Source organism: Callospermophilus lateralis, chromosome 3 (genome assembly GCF_048772815.1).
Source record: "Callospermophilus lateralis isolate mCalLat2 chromosome 3, mCalLat2.hap1, whole genome shotgun sequence".
Taxonomy (NCBI): domain Eukaryota; kingdom Metazoa; phylum Chordata; class Mammalia; order Rodentia; family Sciuridae; genus Callospermophilus; species Callospermophilus lateralis.
The window spans coordinates 4,866,045-4,883,226 of record NC_135307.1 but is presented as its reverse complement, the minus strand read 5'-3'; the positions used below and the strand labels follow the sequence as shown (position 1 = coordinate 4,883,226).

General features: G+C 56.4%; 2 protein-coding genes across 3 annotated transcripts in view; one reads left to right on the top strand and one right to left on the bottom strand.

Moving 5' to 3' along the window:
• Positions 1-11,198, top strand: part of Dync1h1 (dynein cytoplasmic 1 heavy chain 1) — a 65,369-nt gene extending 54,171 nt beyond the window's left edge. Inside the window, exons 57-78 of one of the 2 annotated variants that reach the window (XM_076849633.2) lie at positions 1,404-1,557; positions 2,113-2,259; positions 2,345-2,495; positions 2,650-2,903; positions 2,991-3,125; positions 3,358-3,452; positions 3,581-3,755; positions 4,133-4,205; positions 4,592-4,752; positions 4,995-5,106; positions 5,192-5,252; positions 5,341-5,464; positions 5,566-5,679; positions 6,456-6,626; positions 6,807-7,024; positions 7,120-7,223; positions 8,939-9,150; positions 9,439-9,592; positions 10,018-10,160; positions 10,287-10,455; positions 10,624-10,751; positions 10,868-11,198. In XM_076849633.2, the coding sequence (XP_076705748.1) occupies positions 1,404-1,557; positions 2,113-2,259; positions 2,345-2,495; positions 2,650-2,903; positions 2,991-3,125; positions 3,358-3,452; positions 3,581-3,755; positions 4,133-4,205; positions 4,592-4,752; positions 4,995-5,106; positions 5,192-5,252; positions 5,341-5,464; positions 5,566-5,679; positions 6,456-6,626; positions 6,807-7,024; positions 7,120-7,223; positions 8,939-9,150; positions 9,439-9,592; positions 10,018-10,160; positions 10,287-10,455; positions 10,624-10,751; positions 10,868-10,996 (3,184 nt within the window). In that variant the 3' untranslated portion in view covers positions 10,997-11,198. Of the gene's footprint in view, positions 1-1,403; positions 1,558-2,112; positions 2,260-2,344; positions 2,496-2,649; positions 2,904-2,990; positions 3,126-3,357; positions 3,453-3,580; positions 3,756-4,129; positions 4,206-4,591; positions 4,753-4,994; positions 5,107-5,191; positions 5,253-5,340; positions 5,465-5,565; positions 5,680-6,455; positions 6,627-6,806; positions 7,025-7,119; positions 7,224-8,938; positions 9,151-9,438; positions 9,593-10,017; positions 10,161-10,286; positions 10,456-10,623; positions 10,752-10,867 lie in introns of both variants that reach the window. The other variant, XM_076849632.2, reaches the window with a different exon arrangement.
• Positions 11,199-12,063: 865 nt separating this feature from the next.
• LOC143393585 (uncharacterized) lies at positions 12,064-16,427 on the bottom strand. The gene is made up of 4 exons (XM_076847952.2): positions 16,317-16,427; positions 15,665-15,715; positions 13,045-13,581; positions 12,064-12,096 (listed from the first exon to the last, which is right to left on the bottom strand). The coding sequence occupies exons 1-3, from the start codon at positions 16,425-16,427 to the stop codon at positions 13,051-13,053; spliced, it is 693 nt and encodes a 230-aa protein (XP_076704067.1). The 3' UTR covers positions 12,064-12,096; positions 13,045-13,050.
• Between the last annotated feature and the right edge of the window lie 755 nt (positions 16,428-17,182).

Below are 17,182 nucleotides of genomic sequence, written 5' to 3'. Positions count from 1 at the left end.
CAAGTCCCCTCACCCTGAGAGGGAGTGAACTTCCAACCAGAACGAGTCCCCTGGCTTGAAAAACATCCCAGACTTCTTCCTAACACCATGTAAATATCTTCGAGCATCTTCAAACCTCTGCTGAGCCCTTCCTGTGTGCCATTGTCCTGAGGACAAAAAACCATGTTGGCTCTGCCAGAGGCCATTTGGAATCGGGCTGCGCTGCATGGTACCAGTCAGTCGTACAGTCTGTGTGCAGGGCTGCCTTTGTCTACATGAGAAACCCCCCAGCCTTTGACCTGGAGTCCTGCCCCTGGGTGTCCTCAGCAGTTGCCTGGCACAAACAAAAATGCAAAGCCTGTAGGACACAGGTGCCAGCCAAAAGACTGGAGGGAGCTCGAGGCTCCCAGGACACTCAACAGGTGACTGGACACCTGAGCCTGCCTGTGTAGTTGGAGTGGCACCTGCTAAAACAGGCACCTGGGGAGGGGATCTGGTGACCAGAGGTTGGAAGGATCTTCAACAGCGTCCAAATTCTGCACAAGCCAGGAATCATTACCACCTGGTGGGTGGTCTGTTGGGGTCTCTGGCCAGCTGACCCTTGATTCCAGCCCCTCTGTGCCTTTGTTTCCTCCTAATGAGGTGGAGTTGGGGACAGTACTTGTCTTACAGTCTGGTTGTGAGTGATGGCATGGCATCTCACTTGACAGGGTGCTGCCCATGCAAACACTAAGAAGCCAGCTCTTTCCTCTGTGGTACAGGTTTCACACGTGCTAGCCAGCACCTGACTCCAGGGCCACTCCCCAGCCCTGGATGCTGGCCCCTCCTGTGCCGCTGGGGCTTGGTGTGGCGAAGGCAGAGCGCTTGCCAGGCTTGCAGCCTGTCTATCCCCAGCCCCCCGCAGGACCCTCCAGTGATGCTGTGGCGTTGTCATTAATACCTGCCTCTGCTGTTGGCTGGGAGGGCAGCAAATGCAGACGTGGGCTGCTTGGCCTTGGGAGACGCACAGGGTGCTCTGAGTGCGACCTGCTTGTCACAGTTCTACAGCAGATGACTCCAGCTATGGGTCCCCACCTCCTACCGTAGCCCTGGGGATGGACCCAGGGGTGCTCTACCACTGAGCTGTTCTCCCAGCCCTGTTTACTTCTTATTTTGAGATGGGGCCTCACTGAGTTGCTAAGGCTAACCTAGAACTTAGGGTCCCCCTGCCTCAGCCCCTCTAGTTGCTGGGATCATAGGCGAGGCCACCGTGCCCTAGGGGTGACTCCATCGCACATGAAGCATTCAAGTCTTCCCTGGTGAATCTGGAAATGTCCAGCAGTCACCCTGAGTGGTGGTGATGGCCTTTCTTACTTCCTGTCTTGTCAGGGACCCTGCTTTCCCTGCTGGACTTCATAACCTGTCTTCTGTGGCCTCATCCTCAGGTATCCACTGATCATTGACCCCTCCGGACAAGCCACAGAATTCATTATGAATGAGTATAAGGATCGTAAAATAACACGTACCAGTTTCTTGGATGATGCCTTCAGAAAGAATCTGGAGAGTGCGCTGAGATTTGGCAACCCTCTTCTGGTCCAGGTTGGTGTTTATGTCTGCATTCTTGAGACCTGCTTCTGAGAGTGAATTCCTTTTAGGGCTGTGTTTGCTTTTCTTCAAATACAGTTGATGTAAATGTGCATATGCTGGCAACATTAGAATTGGTTTGCTATCAGAACCAGGAGAGAGTTTGAATCTCCAGTATCACTAAAAAAAGAAATTTATTGGATATACACATATGTTTAAATATATTATTTGTATGTGTGTACACACACATGCACACACATATCAAACAAAAGCACTGTTTCCATTTAGAATTCCATTTAGAGGGTCGAGGTCAGCACTGTCCACCAGAGCATACTGTGTGGTGACATGTCTCACAGTCTGAGGTGTCCAGCCCAGGAGCCACGAGCCACAAGTGGCTACTGAGCACCTCTGTGGCCAATGTGACTAAGAGCTGAGTTCTAAGCAGCCACATGTAGACCAGGGCAATCTATGAGGCCGTGCAGGTCTAAGTGGCTGGTGGCTTCTAGGTGGGAAGTCACAGTGCACACAGTCACCTGAAGGTGAGCTTGGCTTTCCTCCTGTGCCGTCCAGGACGTGGAAAGCTACGACCCAGTGTTAAATCCAGTCCTGAACCGCGAAGTCCGGCGAACCGGGGGGCGAGTGCTGATTACCCTGGGTGATCAGGACATAGACCTGTCACCATCATTCGTCATCTTCCTGTCCACCCGGGACCCAACGGTAAGCAGTGAGGTGGTTCACAGGGGACCGCTGGCCATGTGGTCTGGCGGCAGGGTAAAGACTGTTTTGCTCCTCACTTCGGCAGGTTGAGTTCCCACCGGATCTCTGTTCGCGGGTCACTTTTGTGAACTTCACAGTCACCCGAAGCAGTTTGCAAAGCCAGTGTCTCAATGAGGTCCTCAAAGCAGAAAGACCTGATGTGGACGAGAAACGTTCTGACCTCCTGAAGCTTCAAGGTATGGGCCTGTTGCCCACCTGCAAGGGGTGGTGCAGGCAAGGAGACTGACCCGAGGGACTGGGTGGACCCGGTGGTTGAGTTTGCACACTAGGGAGGGCGCTCTTTCCTTTTGAACAAATGTATTACAGCAAAGTGTATTTGTGTTACTGCAGGAGAATTTCAGCTACGGTTACGTCAGCTGGAAAAGTCTCTGCTACAAGCTCTGAATGAGGTGAAGGGGCGCATTTTGGATGATGACACAATCATAACAACTCTGGAGAACCTCAAGAGGGAGGCTGCCGAGGTCACCAGGAAAGTGGAGGAGACGGACATCGTCATGCAGGAGGTGGAAACGGTGTCCCAGCAGTACCTGCCGCTCTCCACCGCCTGCAGCAGCATCTACTTCACCATGGAGTCCCTGAAGCAGGTGACCTGACACCCTGGGTCACCCAGCCGGGGCCCGCTGCCTCTGTGTGGTGCCGGTTGGGTGGCCTGACGTTGTGCCTCCTTTCAGATCCACTTCCTGTACCAGTACTCCCTGCAGTTCTTCCTGGACATCTACCACAACGTCCTGTATGAGAACCCGAACCTGAAGGGCATCACCGACCACACCCAGCGCCTCTCCATCATAACCAAGGACCTCTTCCAGGTGGGCGACCCGCTGTCGGGGCAGGGGTGTCGGGTAGCTCAGTGGAGGAGCTCTGTCCAGCATGTGTGGGACCCTGGGCTGGGTCTCAGTGCAGGGCACTGGCATGTGTGAGGCCCTGGGTCCGATTCTCAGCATCACATATAAATAAATAAAATGAAGGTCTATTAACAGCTAAAATATATATAAAGAAAAAAAAAACACTTGAGGAACATGCATGCCCATGTTTCCTCAGGTGGCGTTTAACCGGGTGGCAAGAGGCATGCTGCATCAGGATCACATCACCTTCGCCATGCTGCTGGCCAGAATCAAACTGAAGGGCACCGTGGGGTAAGGCCACGGCCTGCTCTCACTCTGGGGGCTTGCCCTCTGTGGGTGCTGGCATTTCACATGAGGGTACATTGATTTAAGCCAACAGAAGCAAACGTAAGGTCTGTCTGCCTGTCCACCCTCCTCAGGGAGCCCACCTATGATGCAGAGTTCCAGCACTTCTTGAGAGGGAAAGAGATGGTTCTGAGTGCAGGATCCACCCCCAAGATCCAGGGGTTGACTGTGGAGCAGGCAGAGGCGGTCATGAGGTTGAGCTGTCTTCCTGCATTCAGAGACCTGATCTCCAAGATTCAGGCAGATGAGGTAGGGGACTCCTCGGGATGGACCACTGGGGCGCTCAGCCTCATCGCAGGAATTGGCAGTAACGATCACATGCTGGGGCTTCGACTGGGGCTCAGTGGCAAGGTGCTTGCCTCACACATGTGAGACACTGGGCTCGATTTTCAACACCACATGAAAAATAAATAAAGGTGTTGTGTCCATCTACAACTAAAAATATTTTAAAATATAAAGGTGGCATGCTGCATAACCTCAAGTGCTGGGTTGTGCGATCCTGTGCGCCCACTCAGCCTCTGCCGTGAGGTCAGCTCTGGGAGGGCAAGGCCCTGGGTTTCGTTCCCCAGTACCACACAAAGTGCCAGTTCTGTCCCACAGTGCTTTCTGTGTTGTCTCCACAGCAGTTTGGCATCTGGCTGGACAGCAGCTCTCCAGAACAGACAGTACCCTACCTCTGGAGTGAGGAGACTCCTGCAAGTGAGTGGTGTCCCAGCCCCTGGGGTCTCCTTTCTGGGCCTGAATTTAAGTGAGGGGTTTTCCACTTGAAGTGACATTCCCAAAAAATAACAAGCCACTGGTTCCCAAGGTGAGTGGTTCAGTGTTAAAACTGAGGGACCCTCCTGTGATCACACATTTTACAAGTAAGTAAATAATCAACAAATGGCACCAAGGTGTGTCCTGTCGCAGGGTGTTCAGGGCTGGAGAAGCAGCAGGAGGTGGGGAAGTCCTCTAGGCTAGAACAAGAGGTTTGGGGTGGGGTTTGACCGTATCTGGAGTACCCTGTGCTGGGGCAGCGGGTGCTCTGGGTGGACCAGGTGGCCGGCACAATCGTGTCCTTCAGCCAGGTGCACGCTTCATTTCAGCTCCCATTGGGCAGGCTGTCCACCGCCTGCTCTTGATCCAGGCTTTCCGGCCTGATCGCTTGCTAGCCATGGCCCATGTGTTTGTGTCCACGAACCTGGGGGAGTCCTTCATGTCCATCATGGAGCAGCCACTCGACCTGACCCACATTGTGGGCACAGAGGTAATGCCCTAGCCCCGTGCCCCTGACTTCCCACCAGCAGCTGCCCACCCCCGACTCCCCAGCTTTGCTCTGCCTCCTGGCTGCAGTCTTCTCCAACACCAGGCACTGCTCAGGACCCTAACCTGCCCGGCTCCCTGCTACCCTCTCCTCAGCCCAGAGACTGCATCTCGGCCACACCCTGGGACACCCCTTGACAGGCACATGATATCTTCTTCTCTCACTTCTGCCTTCTTCATCTGCAGGTGAAGCCAAACACGCCTGTCCTGATGTGCTCTGTGCCTGGGTATGACGCCAGCGGGCACGTGGAGGACCTCGCGGCCGAGCAGAACACGCAGATCACTTCCATTGCGATTGGTAAGGGCTCTCGGTGGTCTCACGGGGCCATGGTGGCCTTGGAGCACCAGGTTGCTGTTGCTGACACTAACCTTCCTCATGCCAGGCTCAGCGGAAGGTTTTAACCAAGCAGATAAGGCGATAAACACCGCTGTGAAGTCGGGCAGGTAGGCCTTCTTGGATTTGATTAAAAAACCCACATCCCCAAGAATTCTGGCAGGGACCCACATGTGGCGGTGGCTCTCCTGTGTGCAGGTGGGTGATGCTGAAGAACGTGCACCTGGCCCCAGGGTGGCTGATGCAGCTGGAGAAGAAGCTGCACTCCCTGCAGCCACATGCCTGCTTCCGCCTTTTCCTCACCATGGAGATCAACCCTAAGGTGAGTGAAGACAGGGACTCGGTGCTGGTACACTGCCTGGTCTCCTGTGCTGACTGCTTGCACATCCAGCAGCGTGGTCACAGGCACTGTGTCCTCCCCAGGTGCCTGTGAATCTGCTCCGTGCGGGTCGCATCTTTGTGTTTGAGCCACCGCCGGGGGTGAAGGCCAACATGCTACGGACGTTTAGCAGCATCCCTGTCTCACGGATATGCAAGGTAAAGAGCAGGTCCTCCTGACGCCGTCTCCCTGTGCTCGCAGAGACACGAGGTCCCTTCTCTGAACTCAGAAGCGGGCCTCTCATCCCAGCTGTGCCTCGTGGTAAACTGCATGATGTGTTTACTGGTTAACGGTGGGCAGCACTTCCTTCCTGTGCACAGGTGACAAGGTGAATCTCCATGTGCACCGTGGGCCTGGGGCATGGCAGTCATTCCTGAAGGAGCAGACTGGCCCACGGTGATCCAGGATCCAGCATGGGTGCCCTGGGGCCACACAGAATTCTCCCAGCACCAAATGCAGACTTGAGGGCTTGGACAAGAGGAAGGGGATTATGCAAGAATCTTGCATCAAGCTGAGGCAAGAGGATCACAAGTTGGAGGCCAGCCTGTGCCACCTCATGGGACCCTTGTCTCAAATTACAATAAAGGAACGAGGATGTAGCTCAGTGGTAGAGTATCCCTGGGTTCAAAACCCAGTACCATTTAAAAAAAAAAAAAAAAAAACTAGGGCTAATTTTTTCTGTATTTAGTGCTTTTTTATTTTGTGCTGTGATCCATGTTTTCAGGAAATGTCTCCATATTGTTTTCTGTTGTCCGAATACATTCTTTTCAAGTGTCATTGGATGGCATCTTCAACCAGCAATCCCCATGTCACTTAGAGGGTGCCCAGGTATCAGTGTGGAAGGCTCCTGGCAGGCAGGGCTTTGGTTCTGATGTGGCGTCTGCACTGTTTCCGTGTGATTTTGATGATGCCTGTCCTTGTCACTTCTTCCTAGTCTCCCAACGAGCGTGCCCGCCTGTACTTCCTGCTGGCCTGGTTCCACGCCGTCATCCAGGAGCGCCTGCGCTACGCACCCCTGGGCTGGTCAAAGAAGTACGAGTTTGGAGAGTCTGACCTGCGGTCAGCCTGCGACACAGTGGACACGTGGCTGGATGACACGGCCAAGGCAAGTGGGCGGTGCCACCTGGGAGGCGCTCAGGTGCCACAGGTCATTAGGGCAGCGGAGGGACTAGTGTCCGAGGGACAGGCTGAGCTTGTCAGCAGCAGAGCACAGCCGACAGTGGCACCTGCTGGCTGAAGTGGGTTCTCCTTGGCCCAAGTGTGACCTGACCACTTCTCACCTCAGGGCAGGCAGAACATCTCGCCCGATAAAATCCCGTGGTCCGCCCTGAAGACCTTAATGGCGCAGTCCATCTACGGCGGGCGGGTGGACAACGAGTTCGATCAGCGTCTGCTCAACACCTTCCTGGAGCGGCTATTCACCACCAGGAGCTTTGACAGCGAGTTCAAGCTGGCGTGCAAGGTCGATGGGCACAAGGACATTCAGATGCCCGACGGCATCAGGTGCGCCCCTGCCTTCCCTGGGGAGTGCGGTCCTGGGTGGGAGGCGCTGCCCACCATGGCCTCTAATGCTGTCCCCAAATGTGCCGGTTTTCCAGGCGTGAGGAGTTTGTGCAGTGGGTGGAGCTGCTCCCCGACACCCAGACGCCGTCCTGGCTGGGCCTGCCCAACAACGCGGAGAGGGTCCTCCTCACCACCCAGGGTGGGTGACCTGCACTGCCCCAGCCCCGCTGCTGCCGCCACTGTGTTCCGGGTGGGGCTGGGCCTGCGTGGCCTCTTGCTACAGCCCCTGGTCAGGGGTGCTGGCTCAGCGCGTGGGAACTGCCTGCCTTGGAAATGTGTTTTCTTCTTCAAGGGTTGAATAGTACCTGATATTAGTGACTTATTTACTTACTTACTTACTTATTTTCTTGGTGCTGGGGATGGCGCCCAGGGCCAGGTGCATGCTGGGCAGTTGTTCTACCACGGAGCCACACCCCAGCCCTGAAGTGACACCATAAAACCATCGGTCACTTTTTTTCAGCAGTTATTATTTTTATTTACAAAGTTTATTTTCCAAAACGTTCAGAAGTGCTTTGAGCCAGAAGGCAGTTAAGACACCGTCTGAGGAGTGGTCGTCTTCAGGAGAGAAAGGCCCAGGCAGCTCACCTGAGTCGATGCAGGCAGGTTGGACTCTTGCAGGCTGTGCTTCTGTACCATGGCTCATCTTCGCCTGGGTCAGGTGGGTGCCTGCAGGTGCTTCCGTGAGGAGGAGCCACTGCCCAGAGGGAAGGGCAGGCACACCGGCCTCAGGCCTCAGAGCCACGCCACCTGTTCTCTCCAAGAAGCAGGATGCTTAGCTGTGGCCGTGTGGGTTTAGCTAGGAAACAAGGAAGGTCTGCGGCCTGGCCACCACAGGGATCCGGTAGGTGAGGTGGGTGGGGCTCTGACTTTGTTCAGTGCTGGGCCACTTGCCCTGAACCCTCCCACCGATGATGCAAGGACTGTTGTCTGAACCCCATGACCCAGCGACGCTGTCGGGAGCCTCTTGCCCATCACCACACCTGGTCCCATGGGAGAACGTAGCAGAGGCTGGCCTGGACCAGCAGCTCAGGCACTGGCCCTCAGCTGTCAGTGGATGGGCAGTGGGACAGGGCAGCCACCACCCAGAGCCCCACACTGAGGGGCCTTCAGTCAGCTGGGATTGGCATTCCAGGAAAATCTGGTCATGGTGGGTGGCACCGTGCAGTTCAGGAATCCCCTAGAGTGGATGGCAGTGTGGAAGCCGCAGGCGAAGGGCACCACAAGGCCCTGTGGTGGCCAGTTCTGCGTTCACAGAGCTGAGGGGCTCGTGGAGCACAGAGTCACCCTTCCCGTGTCCGAGTGGGCACCAGAGCCCTTGGGTCTAGAAGAGCTTCTCTTCAGTCTATGCACCCAACTGGGTGGTTCCATTTTGGGTTTTTGGCACTGAGGATCGAATCGCAGGTCTTCACCACTGAGCTGCCTCCCAGCCCTTCTTCACTGGGAGACAGGGACTTGCTAAGTTGTGGAGACTGGCTTTAAACTCATTTGAAGTTTGAGCCTCCTGCCTCAGCCTCCAAGTTGCTGAGGTTATGGGTGTGTGCACCATGCCCCCCACTGGTTCAGGTTTGCCAGCCATGAACATCACCAGGTGGCAGTCGTTTTGCATATGTCGTCTAACCTTTCTGGCCAAGCCATTTCCTGTGCTCTACGATCAGGAACCAGCTGGGTGGTAGAGCAGGTGCTTAGCACTGCAAAGCCCCAGGTGCCATCCCCTGCACCAAGGAAATGAAGGCAGGCATGGCAGGGCCTTGGAGGCCGCAGTTTCTCCAGCTGACCCCACCGTGGCCTTGAAGCTCAAGTCTGTCCTCCCCTTTGTGCTTCCCTCCCTCTGCCTGCCCCTGGCACCGTGCCCAGGCGTGGACATGATCAGTAAGATGCTGAAGATGCAGATGCTGGAGGACGAGGATGATCTGGCGTACGCAGAGACCGAGAAGAAAACGAGGACGGACTCCACTTCCGACGGGCGCCCCGCCTGGATGAGGACGCTGCACACCACGGCCTCCAACTGGCTGCACCTCATCCCCCAGACGCTCAGCCACCTCAAGCGCACCGTGGAGAACATCAAGGTAGCCGGCACTGCGGGCTCAGGGTCCTGGCAAGTCCAGCCTCAGACAGGCTCGCCCTCGGTGCCTGGCAGCCTTTGGGCTCCATGAGAGAGGAGAGTGACCCTTAGTCCTCCTGGGGGCAGTCAGCTGGCCAGGCCACCCCAGGTCTCCAACTAAGGCAGCCAGCAGTTCTGGGTGGGCTGGGAGTCCAAGGCTCCCCAGAGGTCACCCCTCTCCCGTTCCTGCTGAAGAAGGGACCTCGCCTAATTCTCTTCTCTCTGGCCTTCTCTCCTCTTTGGATGAGTTTAGGATCCTTTGTTCAGGTTCTTTGAGAGAGAAGTAAAGATGGGAGCCAAATTACTCCAAGACGTGCGCCAGGACCTGGCTGATGTCGTCCAGGTGTGCGAAGGAAAGAAGAAGCAGACCAACTACCTGCGCACGCTCATCAACGAGCTCGTGAAAGGTGCTGAGATGCGGCTGCCACAGTGACCAGACCTTCACCAGGGGCTGCCATCCAGGCCCGCTATCTGGGGACTCTGTCCACACAGGCCACAGGCCCCTGGTCAGGCCTGGCCGTGGGAGCCTACTGGGCATGGTGCCCTGGGAGGGTGTGGGTTTGGAGGCCCCAGGGTTCTCGCGCTTGTCCTGAGAGCCTGTGGTGCCCAGAGCACTGAGCCCCTGCGCGGGTGTTTAGCTGTGGTGTGGTTGGCTCTGATGGTGGCCCTCTACACACGCTCACCCCCAGCTGACCTGGCCTGGAAGCTGCACTGAAGACTGAGTGTAGGCTGGGTGCAGAGGAGGGGGCGAGCACCCTGGATCTCGGTGGGAGTCTCGAGCCCTCACAGCTGGGCCCCGTGGGTGCTGAGCCCAGGTCTCCCTGTGCTGCAGGGATTCTGCCCCGGAGCTGGTCCCACTACACGGTGCCTGCTGGGATGACCGTCATCCAGTGGGTGTCGGACTTCAGCGAGCGGATCAAACAGCTGCAGAACATTTCCCTGGCAGCTGCCTCCGGGGGTGCCAAGGAGCTAAAGGTGGGGGGCCACACTCTGGAAGTCCACGGGGAGGAGCAGCCCCTCCCACAGGGAGCCTCGGGCAGCTCTGGGGACAGGCACAAGCCCCCGCTCACCTGAGCCCCTTCCCGGTGGCTTTTTCCACAGAACATCCACGTGTGTCTGGGCGGCCTGTTTGTGCCCGAGGCCTACATCACCGCCACCAGGCAGTATGTGGCTCAGGCCAACAGCTGGTCCCTGGAGGAGCTCTGCCTGGAGGTCAACGTCACCACCTCACAGAGTGCCACCCTCGATGCCTGCAGCTTCGGGGTCACAGGTGAGCTGGAGTTGTGTGGAGCTCAGGCCCAGCCCCTGCGTGGCGCTTACTCACTGGCATGTGTCCACGGTGGCCCCGGCCATGGCTCCCACGGTGTGTGTTGAAGGTGATGGGCGAGAGTCCTGTGGCCGGGGCTCCACTCCAGGGGTGCTTCACCTCACCTGGCAGGTCTGAAGCTGCAGGGGGCCACGTGCAGCAACAACAAGCTGTCGCTCTCCAATGCCATCTCCACCGTCCTGCCCCTGACACAGCTGCGCTGGGTCAAGCAAACCAGCCCTGAGAAAAAGGCCAATGTGGTGAGTGGCCGCCCTCCCTGGCTGTGGTCGGGCACTGCAAGACACCCAGTGAGCAGGCAAGGCTGCCCTGCACTGGAGCCAGGCCTGCCTGGACACGTCCTCCTCTTTTCCTGCAGGTGACCCTGCCTGTCTACCTGAACTTCACCCGCGCAGACCTTATCTTCACTGTGGACTTCGAGATTGCCACCAAGGAGGACCCTCGGAGCTTCTACGAGCGTGGCGTCGCGGTCCTGTGCACGGAGTGAAGCTAGACTTTGTAGCTGCCCTTTATGTCTAACACTCATTGACCCTGAAAGTGCTCGGAAGGTGTGGACTTGTGAAAAGAAAATGGTGACAGAGACGGAAAGGAAGCTGGCCGGCGGGGGCAGTGGGAACCGGAATGCTGGCAGCAGGAGCTCCGGAGGCCACGGCCAGGCTTGTTTTATGAAATAAAACACTAAGCATGAACGGCTCCTGCCTCCTCTGTCGGCTTCAGCCTGAGGCTTGGGGAGGAGCGCTTGGCACTCACCCGCAGCCTCCTGGGGACAAGGGTGTGGGTCCCCTCCCCTTAGCACATTCGCCCACACCACCATCCCAGATGGGAACACAGTGGCTCAGGGCTCAGATGGCTTCTCCCATCCACATTGGTGGGTGACAGGCGGCCGGCTGTGGAAACAGGTCCTGGCATCTGGGGGTCTGTTGAGCGCACTGAGGGTGACGGGCCGTCCAGGGCCCAAGTGTGCAAGTGGTGCTCGGTCCCAGTAGAAGCCAGAAATGTCAACCAGCAGCTCCAGCCCACGGGTCAACAAGCAGATGCAGCCTGGCTGCCAGATGCCACCAGTGGTGCCCCGGGGAAGAGACAGTCCAGGCCTGGACAGCTATCCCCGAGGTCCAGGGCTTCCATGCAGACCCCACAAGGAGCACCTGAGGCTTTTCCCAAACTGCACAAAGGATACCCATCACCCGGTGCAGGGCCGCCTCATAGTAGCCTCCTCTGGGGGCACCCCTGGAGCAGCAGGCTCCCCCAGGCCCCAGCGGGAACTCACCTCTGGGCTCACTCACCTCCACAACAGGAGGGTCTGGCTGGACAGAGATAGCCCCACTAGCCAGGCCCTGCCTGGCAGAGCCAGAAGCGGGATGTTAACCACCCCACCCTCTGCCACCTGAGCATCTGATGGATATCCAACAGTCCCTCTCTGCACCCCGAGGCAGGGCCTCTTCCCCACCATGAAGAAGGAGCAGTTCCTTGTGGCAACATCTCTTTATTGGCACTTGGGAACAGCGTGGTCCTACTGCTGTGTGGAGAGAGCCAGACTTGGAGAGGACTAGACCAGGACCACCAGCACCAGAACCTCTCGGCTTTTGTCTGCAAGTAGATTAAGTTCAGTGAGCAAACCACCTCCCCTCCGGGACTCCACGCCTTGACCATTCCAACAGGCTGGGCCCAGACCACCTGCTCAGAAACCTGTGCCTGGACGGTGGCACAGCCTGCAGCTGTGGAGGCTGAGGCAGGAGGATCACGAGTTCAAGGCCAGCCTCAGCAATGGCAAGGCGCTAAGCAACTCAGTGAGACCCTGTCTCTAAATAAATACAAACAGGGCTGGTGATGGGGCTCAGTGGTTGAATGCCCCTGAGTTCAATCCCTGGTACCAGGGGCTGGGGATGTGGCTCAAGCAGTAGCGCGCTCACCTGGCATGCGCGGGTTCTATCCTCGGCACCACATAAAAATTAAAAAATAAAGATGGTGTATCCACCAAAAACTAGAAAATAAATATTAAAAAAAAAATCCCTGTTACCAAAATAAAAAACACACAAAGGTTTAGTGAAAGTAAACTGGGCAGGAGCACTTGTCTGGCCCTGGATTCCATCCCCAGCACACTCGCACACTCACACACACACTCACACACACACACACACACACACACTAGTAAAATTGATTCTCTGGGTTTGGGGAAGGGAGGGGTTAATAAAGGCCACATGAGGCCCTCCCTGAAAGGCAGACCCGTTTTCAAGCTGGGTGATGAGGACAAGTTTCTTATTCAAGATCTAAAAAGGGGACCATGTGACACCATGTCTTTTTTTTTTTTTTTCTTCCAGTTGCTGATGGACATGACCCTTTCTTTTATTTATTTATTTTATGTGGTGCTGAGGATCGAACCCAGGGCCTCACAGGCCAGTGCTCTGCCACTGAGCCCCAGCCCAGCCCCCCATGTCTCCTTTGAAAAGCTTCGTGCTTATCAACGTTCCTCTTGACCGACCATGACCTGGCTCCTCATGTGGCCTCCAGACCCCTTCCTGAGCTAAATCTGCTCACCTAGGATCAGGCCATGAACTGCTTCTTTCTCTTATTTTTTTCAGGCTCTGCAAGTAAAAGTTCCAGTTTTCTCTTGGAAAGCGAGAGTTTGGGCCCTTTGTCTCTCTCGCCTCCGAGTCTGGGTAGCATCCGTGTCCCCTTGGCCTTGCTGGGCAGGTGTCTGCCCAGCTCCAGGAGCTCCACAGGACTGGCTGGGTTGGGTGCCCTGGTGGCTCTGGAGTCCTCCTGGGCTGTGTAGGGCCTCTCCGCCTGCCTTCCGGCCTCCTGGGGGCCTCTGGGCTCCGGGGGCAGCCTGACTTCACTCTCAGGTTGCATGTCCACGTCGTTGGCTTCCAGGGACATGGGGGCCCAGCAGGCAGCCTTCACCGAGAAGTGTGGGGCCTTGGATGGGAGAGCGTTGTTGACACCCGCGTCCTCGGGACTCCTGGGCTTCAGTGTGTACAGAGGCACATTGCTCCCCTCACCCGGGGAACAGCCAGAGAAGGAGCCAAACTGACCAGGGCAGGCTTCTGAATCACCATCGTAAGAATCTAAAAACTGAGGACAAAAGCCAAGCTGAGCCTGTCAGCAAATGGCTAACAGAGACAGATGCACAAATTATTTCGTCCACCAGAGGTGTCGGCAAATTTAAATGCTCTGCCTTAGAGTGGATTTTTATTTTTTCCACTACTGGGGACTGAACCCAGGGATGTTCCAGCACTGAGCTACATCCCCAATTTTTTATTTTGTAAGTGGATTTTAAAAAATAAATTCGATCAAATAGCCAGCCATGGAAGCTCATGCGTATAGTCCCGGCTACCCTGAGGCTGAGATAGAATGGCCTGAGTCCAGGAGTTCAAGGCCAGCCTGGGGAACAAAGTGAGACGCTGTCTCAAAAACGACAACAACAAAAATAGATCAATATTCCATAGAACTCAGCCTGAGCCTCCTTGCTGGTCACTCTCGACCCAGTGACCCAGGGCCAGGCACAGGACTGGCAGCCTTGGCCCAGGAGCAGCCCTACAGACCATCAGTGGGTCTGAGTCCCCCCTCCCTCCTGATGCCTCTTCCAGAGAGCAAGGCCTCCTTTTCTGGTGAAGGATAGACGGGGGGTGGGGGAGGCCATCAGATTCCTGGCTACCGTCCCCTCCTTTCACCTTCTGCTTCCTGATCCTCACTGAGTGGCTCTGGAAGTCATCTCATTCAGAGAATGACAAGTCCCCAAGACTGACAGGTGGCCTCTCAGAGTCAGGCCCTGAGCTTGCAGCCAGCAAGCAGCTCTCAGGCGCTGTCCCCTCTCCTGTGGAAACAGCCTCCAGGCCACCGTCAGGTGACCCACGATTCCCTCCTCCACCACACCACGGCTTAGTACATAACCCACACGCTGGCACCTGTGTGCACACACGCGCGCACGCACACATGCAAGCACGCACACCAGAAAGGCCCCCGGGGCTAGGCAGAGCTGAGTCCAGGCGGGGGCCCGCCACCGGGCACATCCCGTGGGCACTGAAAACCTCCCAGAGAGCTTGTTTCCTCTTTTTATTGTATTTTTCCGGTTCTGTGGATGGAACCCAGGGCCTGACACATGCTAAGCCTGTGCTCTACTACTGAGCCACACCCCAGCACTTCATTTCCTCTTCAGACAGGTGACACTGATATTTATTCCAAAAAATAAAAGGTAAACGTGATAATAGACAAAATCATCTGTAAACAATTGTGATTTCAGATTCTGAAACAAATCAGAATTGCTCTAGTCCACAAGCCACATAGCAGTCGGTACTCAAGAGGCCACAAGGCCCCAGTGGCCAGTAGACAGCACTTACAGACCAAGAGGAGCATTCATTCACGCCCTGGTTTTTGGCTAAAATGATCTTTTGCCTTCCCTGTTGACTCACGCCACCCTGGACCAGGGTTACCCAGAGCTGTGTCAATTACTGAGACTGATCTTAATTTGGACTGGGATTAATTTTAATATTGACTATTCGTTAATCAGGTACAGTGGCACACACCTGTGATCCCTGCTACTCAGGAGGCTGAGGCAAGAGGATCATAAGCTCAAGGCCAGCCTCAGCAATTTAGCAAGACCCTGTCTCAAATAAAGAATAAAAAAGGGCTGCAGATATGGCTCCGTGGTAGAGCGCCCCTAACTTCAATCCCCAGTACTGCAACAAAAGAAATTCGGAAGACTGAAAATAATCCATTTGGACTTTAAAGCACATTTTTTTTCTAAAATATCATAACAGTGGGCGGGGGATAGCTCCGTGGTAGAGTGCTTGCCTAGCGTGTGTGAGGCCCTGGGATCTATTCTGAGGCAAATAGGGAAAAAAAAAAAAAAAACCTGACTGACTGGATATGGGGGGTGGGATGCACCGGCAGTCCCAGGCCCTCCGGAGACAGAGGCAGAGGGCTCACTTGAGGCCCGGAGGGGGAGGCCAGCCTGGGCAGCCCAGGGAGACCCCATGTCAGACAAAACAAAGCAGAATTCTCCTTGATCACTGCTTCACTGCTCTCAGGGGACATCACAGTGCAGGCCCACCACAACCCACCCCAAGGGGTCTGGTCCCAAGGCTCGCCTTGGCTGGGGCAGGGCTCTGGGGAGGGCCCCCTGTGTTCCCTCCATGGGCGGGCCTTGGTGACATACCTCTCTCCAGAGAACTTCAGCCAAGTCCATGTGATTCCTGTTGTGGTTGACCTGCCGGGAAAGGGCTGGAATGTTCGCTTCCTCCAGGGCGGCCACCCAGGGCCAGAGAACTCGGGGGCCGCTGCCCACGTGGCAGGGTCCGCCCTGCCTGGCCCTCGACTCTGGCGAGGCGGGAAAGGACGAGCACAGGGCGGTGTGCAGGTTGGGTCTGGGGGCCTGAGATGCAGGCCAAGCCTCTGCTAACAGGAGGGAGGAGCAGGACCAGGGGTCAGCCCGAGCCCTCGGTGGCCAATGTGCTCACTGTGCTCCAGCCACAGGGAGGGGACAGACAAGACGCACCTGGCACCGGCTCTGGACCCAAAGCCAGAGGTGGAGGAAGGTCCGGAGCCCCTTCCCCTCTCCCCCACCCCCCAGACCCCGAGGCTCTGAGGCCAGGCCTTGCTCGGGCTCTGGGGAGCCACAGGGGCATTTCCCTGGGGGCCCAGGATGGCCGAGGTCTGAAGAAAGACTCTCAAGGAGCTGGCACGGGCCACCCCAGTGTTTACAAAAGGCCATCTTTGCAGATTGAGCAAGAGCCACAGGGGCATTTCCCAGGGGTCCCTCCCTCCCCACCCTCCCACCCACCGAGTCGAAGGGCAGCAGGCAGGGGCACCTGGAGGCGACGGCGTGCATTCCTCTGCCTCTTCCGGAAGCTGGGCCCGGTGCCAGTGGTGCTGAACGCTGCCCTGATGCAGTTGGGCCTGCCGCGCCTCAGGCTGGCCATGGCGTGGACTTGCCACTAACTGAAGAACACCAAGGGCACAGGGACAGAGCACAGGTCAGAGGGTCCAGGGCAGGGGCGGCTGCAGAAGGGCAGGGGGCACACTCTGGGGCTTCTCTCTTCTGACTGGCAGCTGCCAGTAGGACTGCACAGTGCACCCCAGGGGCCACCAGCACTGTGGCCAAGGCCAGCCTCAGCAAGGCCACCCAGGGAACTTCCAGCCACGGCAACCGGCCAGGCGTGTGGGGTGGACGCTGCCGAGGCCATCAGGCTTCCTCCTTGGCCAAAACAAAGCCCTTGGGGACACAGGAATTCATCCACACGTGATGTCCTGGAACCCTAGCGCTGGGCGGGGACTTGGAGGCCATATGCACCTGCAGTTCAAATGGGACCCCCTGCTTTATTTATCCATTTATTTAATCACTTTTGGTGTTGGGGAGGGGGCCCGGCGCCTGCCTCAGGCATGCTAGGCAAGTGCTCTGAGCTACACTCCCAACCCTTTTTTTTTTTTTTAACTTTCTAATTTTTTAAAATATTTTTAATTGTCAAAGGACCTTTATTTTTATGTCGTGCTGAGAATCGAACCCAGTGCCTCACACATGCTAGGCAAATGCTCTCCACTGAGCCACGGCCCCAACTCTAACTTTCTAATTTTTGAGACTAAGACTGGGTCTCAAGTCTCCAACTTGAGAGCCCCCTGCCTCAGCCTCCTGAGTATATGGATTACAAGTGGGCACCACTGCGCCTGGCATATTGCT